This window comes from Centruroides sculpturatus, unplaced genomic scaffold, assembly GCF_000671375.1.
Source record: "Centruroides sculpturatus isolate CEXI.00-Female unplaced genomic scaffold, Cexi_2.0 scaffold1603, whole genome shotgun sequence".
In the NCBI taxonomy this organism is placed as follows: Eukaryota; Metazoa; Arthropoda; class Arachnida; order Scorpiones; family Buthidae; genus Centruroides; species Centruroides sculpturatus.
The window spans coordinates 29,495-36,131 of NW_019385694.1; the positions used below are offsets into that span (position 1 = coordinate 29,495).

At 27.1% G+C, this 6,637-nt stretch overlaps 1 protein-coding gene across 1 annotated transcript in view; it reads left to right on the forward strand.

The window, feature by feature from the left end:
• The window catches only part of LOC111641257 (neprilysin-2-like), a 26,132-nt gene extending 20,164 nt beyond the window's left edge, over positions 1-5,968 (forward strand). The window contains exons 13-20 of the mRNA XM_023387397.1: positions 38-93; positions 2,160-2,227; positions 2,316-2,446; positions 2,650-2,715; positions 3,656-3,681; positions 5,420-5,487; positions 5,576-5,596; positions 5,668-5,968. Coding sequence (XP_023243165.1) covers positions 38-93; positions 2,160-2,227; positions 2,316-2,446; positions 2,650-2,715; positions 3,656-3,681; positions 5,420-5,487; positions 5,576-5,596; positions 5,668-5,819 — 588 coding nt within the window. The 3' untranslated portion in view covers positions 5,820-5,968. The remainder of the gene's footprint in view (positions 1-37; positions 94-2,159; positions 2,228-2,315; positions 2,447-2,649; positions 2,716-3,655; positions 3,682-5,419; positions 5,488-5,575; positions 5,597-5,667) is intronic.
• Positions 5,969-6,637: the final 669 nt, after the last annotated feature.

Sequence of the window (6,637 nt, forward strand, 5' to 3'; positions counted from 1 at the left end):
TCTAATTTATCTTTTAATTTATTTAAATGATCTTTAAAAAGAATTCCCTGCTGGGATCTTACAAGGTACATTTTTTGATAAGGAAAGACCAGCGTGAGTATCCTCTTCTAACTAATTTATTAAATATTTAATTATAATTAATTAATTAAATTATAAAAATCTACCAATTAATTAATCAATTAAATATTAGAGTTTTATTTACTTTATTTTCCTTATAATAAACCATACAAAATTGGATTCTACTTCCTTATAATGTTATATAGACTGCTGGACATTATCAGCTTATAACACTATTTATAGCACTTATATCCAGTTTTAAAATAATAGAAACTGTTATATATATAATTTTATATAAATAATTAATTAATTTAACTTTTAAAAAACTAGTTTTAATAATAATATCCTTTGTTATATACTGTATACTAGAACCTAATATTGGATACACTATAGATATTTTAAATAAATTTTAATTTAAAAATAAAATAAATAACATTTCCAGTTTAGTAATAACAATTTACGATATTTACTATATTACTTTATATATTTCTTAACATTTTCTGACTTTGCATTTTTTAGAAAATGCAGAGTTGTTGGTAACAGTACACAGTTTAATCTACCCCCGCTTTACGACCGATTCAGATTTTTACGAATAATATAAATTTATAATTATAATTATATTCAATTCTATATTTAAGCGACGTATTATTTAATATGTCATCACTGTTTAGTTTTACATATTTAAAATAATTTTAGGAACATAATTATAATTTATCACACTGTGCTTATGGAAGATTGGAGGCTCGCTTTACGACGGTACCAGAAATAACATCACAGAAGTAGGAGTTACGTGTACAACAGTGACTCGATAGTTTTATATCTTATCTAAATCATTTTTAAACAATATATTCTAGAATTTATCAAAAATTTCTTAGAGATTAGTTAATGTTTCGTTTGGTTAAATGGATAATGGTAACCTTGGCATGGTTCCTCCTGGGAGGACTTTCTCCAGTAAACAGGCCTCTTATTTAGGTGTTAGACACGTGAAAAAAACCCAGAAAACTATTGGCCAGCTCGTTGTTTAGTAGTTTTATCCATTTCCCTCCTCCATCTATTTTTCAGTTCAATTCCTAAAAAAGTATAATAAATATTCAGGAACTTTATGCATTAAATTAATATAAAATATCCCCCCTTCTCGTAAAATATAAACGATAAACATCTTTTAGATTATATTTTTAGTGGTTAATGATCCTTTGTTAAACTTTCAAATTCGATTTTCCTTCAATAAAACTTGAATGTTTACATTTAATGTATGCGTGAATTGTAGCGTAAATTGTGACAATATCAGCAATTCACGTTACAGTTTATGCTTAAATTACTCCAGAATTTTATTAAATTTAAAAGTTTACTCGAAAGTTGTCGATAAATTTAAGGATAATATGTAAATTTCTTGAAATTCCATATTAATTTGAAGCATTGGAATGGCATTCAAAGATGGCAGTTTTGAATTTTTATAGTTAAATATTAATAAATTCTATCCATTTCCTTTTCGTTTTTTTTAAAAATAAACTTCATTTTTAATCCAAAATTTCTAATTATAACCTATAATATCCATAGATATACGAATTTTTAAGTAAATTTTCAAATTTAATGAAGTTCTATGTGGGAGTTAGAACTCCCTCATTTACTTCTCTAGAACTTCTGACATTGTCGCAATTTTTACTTAAATTAATCCATAATTTCATTTTTTTAAAAACAAATCATAATTTTGCATAAAAGTTATGGATAATTTGATTGCAGCATGCAAATTCTTCAAAGTACCATCACAGGAAGCACTTGTAAACCATAAAACATCATCCATAGGTTAAAGTTTTGAATTTTAAAAGCTAATTACTTAATTTTTGAACGATAAAGTTACTAAATTAATCTAGAATTTACATTTAATTTGAAATTTTTGCGTGAAATTTATCAATAAATTGAAATGCAACGTGCAACGCCTCAAGTTCCATTACAGTACGGAACACCATCAGAAGACTGCAAAGTGGCACTCAAAGATTACAATATATATATATATATAATTTTCGAAGTTAAACACTAATTTTTCTCTCTACAAACTTTATTTTCCATTCAAAATTTCTAAATCTAACCTGTATTTTTCACAGATACATGAATTATGGAGCCATAGGTTTTGTAATAGGGCACGAAATTACACACGGATTTGATGACAGAGGTTAGTTATAAATAAATGAATTTAATATATATAAGCTTATCTAAATTAACTTTTAATCATAATAATTAATTAAAAATCCTTCTGGCAGGGCGTCAATTCGATAAAGATGGTAATAATGTTAATTGGTGGGATTATGAAACTGATGGCAAATTCAAGAAATTGGCACAATGCATTATTCAGCAATATGGAAATTATACTGTTCCAGAAAATGGCCTAAAGGTTAGTTGGACATACCCAAAAATTAAAGCAATTAAATGAAATTAGAGAAGCCCTCTTCTTAATAAGCCACAGATCCACTAAACGGAACCTCTCCCTAACTGATTATTTATAATTATTATTGAATTATTCATCAATTATTTTTCAAATTTTTAATTTTTAAATGATTGTAATTAAGTATTTTTTTTTCTTTTTTTAATTTGTAGATTAATGGAGTGAACACTCAAGGTGAAAACATTGCTGATAATGGAGGAATTAAAGAAGCATTCAGAGTGAGTGGCATCTTATACTTAGTTTCCTTTATTATAGAATATATCTTTTTTATTTTATAAATAAATAATTCTAATAAATAATAACTTATAAACGGTTAATTAACTACTTAAATTTTAATCCTGGAATCCCACCTCCTCCTGAGATATCAGTTTGAACTAGTCTGATTTAATACTTTGTTCCATCATCACCTCTCCACTTAGGGCCTTTTCTAGGGCTTTTCTAAGATAAGATGCCCTGTATACGTGTGTTCTATCCTTCTTTAGACGTCCAATCCCCTATCTATTACCTCCACATTTAAAATAAATAACGAAACTTGAAACTTATCCTTGAAATGTTGCACTTAACCTTTCTATTTTTAAAATAAAATAAATAAAATCTAATTTATCTTTTAATTTATTTAAATGATTTTCTTATTTTCCTCATAGTTTGTAGTACGTAATATAAATTCGAATTTATTAAATTAACGTTTTGTGAACTATTTCCAAAGACCTTGACACAATCACGTATTTCACGAAGTATCAACCAGTAGTTGGTGACCTACCGTTTGCTAAATTTACACTTAACGTTTAACCGGTTAAATGTAAATGTTTATAATGCAATAAAATAGGAAAAAATAGGTTTATAGATCACGTTATTTCTTCGTTTAAGTTGTTATAAAATAAATTAACCTTGACGTAATTTATTATATAAGAAAAGTAACCCAAACATTATATAATAATATTGTTTCTTTCAATGTTAATTAGGTTAAGAGCATTTACACATAAAACACTATGAAATTAGTAGATTTTTTTTTTATATTTGTGAGCATTTATTTTAATATTAATCTTTAAATTCTATAAAACTTGTGAGAGACTCTTGAAAATGCCAACTCTTGAGGCCCTTTTTATATAAGTCTACATAATATAAGGCCCGTGTCATAAAATACTTGATATTATACAGGATCCTAGCGTGTACCGAGGTTATGGGTGAGTGTGGACTCTCAAGGAAATGAGATCCAGAATAGATTTTCCAATTGGGTCTATCCTAGATACAAAACGAGCCCCCACTGATTCATAAATTAGATGATTGAGAGCCTTGAAAGGATTTAATTTTCGTTCAGAATGGGCCCAACTTGTGGGTGCATCTTATTTCCGCTTAGGATGGATCCCGTTGAAGATTTGGCCACTCGAACTGGGGAAAATCCTCAATGAAATCGGGTAATGCGGAACGATTCCTGAGTCTTTTTAAACGATGACGATCCGTGTGGAATTCGAATCCGGATCCTACATGTCGTAAGCCTTATCACGTGGCTCTTCGTAATAAAAAGTGATTGGATCCCAAAATCATGTGATTTTAAATTAATTCATCTAATACATGCAGGGGCGGATCTACATAGAGACTAATATGGCTTAAGCCCTTGGCCCCAAGTGTCAAGGGGAGGGCCGTTCCGTGTTATGGTACAGAGAGGCAGCCGCAACAGGCGGCATCGTAAGGAGACGGCATAAGGAACATCATAAGCGGCATTTAAGGAGCGGCAATTCTAAGACTCGCATCATACTGAGAAAATCTACCGCACGGCCTTGGTCAAGGGCCTACAAAAATTAAATTATTATCATAAATTTTTAATACTTTTTTATTAACAATAAGCACTTAAATTTTTAAATGACTTACGAAAGGTTTTTTCAGACCATTCAAACTAATAGATGTGTGTGCCTGCCCATAATTACATATATTTTACGCGCAAAAATCCATTTTAATATATAATAATGTGCCATTAGAGTACATTAAAAAGCAATTATATTCATGTTAGAACTATTGTTTTGCAGAACAATACAACAAAACTACACATTATAACAAAATTACCAGACTACACTGTTATATAACATAATTACAAATTACCAGACTACACTGTTATATAACATAATATATCTTATTTAATAAATTCTACAGAATACCTGCATTAAATAAGTTCGTAAAATTGAGATAAAGAGTATATATATAATGTAAATTTCTTGAAATTCCATATTAATTTGAAGCATTGGAATGGCATTCAAAGATGGCAGTTTTGAATTTTTATAGTTAAATATTAATAAATTCTATCCATTTCCTTTTCGTTTTTTTTAAAAATAAACTTCATTTTTAATCCAAAATTTCTAATTATAACCTATAATATCCATAGATATACGAATTTTTAAGTAAATTTTCAAATTTAATGAAGTTCTATGTGGGAGTTAGAACTCCCTCATTTACTTCTCTAGAACTTCTGACATTGTCGCAATTTTTACTTAAATTAATCCATAATTTCATTTTTTTAAAAACAAATCATAATTTTGCATAAAAGTTATGGATAATTTGATTGCAGCATGCAAATTCTTCAAAGTACCATCACAGGAAGCACTTGTAAACCATAAAACATCATCCATAGGTTAAAGTTTTGAATTTTAAAAGCTAATTACTTAATTTTTGAACGATAAAGTTACTAAATTAATCTAGAATTTACATTTAATTTGAAATTTTTGCGTGAAATTTATCAATAAATTGAAATGCAACGTGCAACGCCTCAAGTTCCATTACAGTACGGAACACCATCAGAAGACTGCAAAGTGGCACTCAAAGATTACAATATATATATATATATAATTTTCGAAGTTAAACACTAATTTTTCTCTCTACAAACTTTATTTTCCATTCAAAATTTCTAAATCTAACCTGTATTTTTCACAGATACATGAATTATGGAGCCATAGGTTTTGTAATAGGGCACGAAATTACACACGGATTTGATGACAGAGGTTAGTTATAAATAAATGAATTTAATATATATAAGCTTATCTAAATTAACTTTTAATCATAATAATTAATTAAAAATCCTTCTGGCAGGGCGTCAATTCGATAAAGATGGTAATAATGTTAATTGGTGGGATTATGAAACTGATGGCAAATTCAAGAAATTGGCACAATGCATTATTCAGCAATATGGAAATTATACTGTTCCNATTTTATTTTTTATCTTAATTTTTGTAGGGTTATAGGTGTTGCATCGAATTCCGCTGAATTCTCTAGAGTTTTTAACTGCCCGAAAAATTCCCCAATGAATCCACAGAGAAAGTGCTCTGTATGGTAACAAACAAATCATCATTAATGATCTATGTAAATATATAGTAAATCATCATCCAGATCATCTACATTAATTAATTATTCTTTACTTTCAAACGAGTTCCTTTAATTTTATTTTGATTTTATTTAATTTTTCGATTAATATAACAATTTTAAAATGCCTTAAAAGTATTATTTTGTGTAATACCAAATTCTTTATTTATAAATAATGTATTTTTGGGGCCAAAAATAATTAATAATAATTTTTTGTGAATTTATTTCGATTATTACCAAATTTTATTGGGTTTTTTTTGTAAGTAAAGAATTTTTAAATATTTAAACATTTTTTAAAATGTTAATTTGTAATCTCAACGATAGATGGCGGTATGATACTTTGTATGTGACGTGTGTAATTTGTATTTTATTTCTGTTTTTCAATTCATTATTATTTTTTGTTTCATTTAATCTGTAAATCATTGATTTGTGTACGTAATAAATGGAAATGTATCGTTTTTAATAAAGTTACATAAAATTTATTGCGTGTTTTTATTTAAAAACATCACGATTTTTTATAATAATTATCAATTATAAATTGTCCTATATTTCGTTTTCGTGATTTTAAATGTATTAAACCGTAATATAAATTATTTAAAATCATTAATTAACTGTATTTTAGTAAAAATACACAGTTTTAAATTAAAATTACGAATTTATTAATTAAATCCTAATTACGTATTAATATTTTCAACCGCTTGATGGCGGCATTAAAATTTATTAAGTGCTGCCATCTATAATTGATTAGTAATAATATAAATAAATATTTACAATTAAAAAATTTTTTTTTAT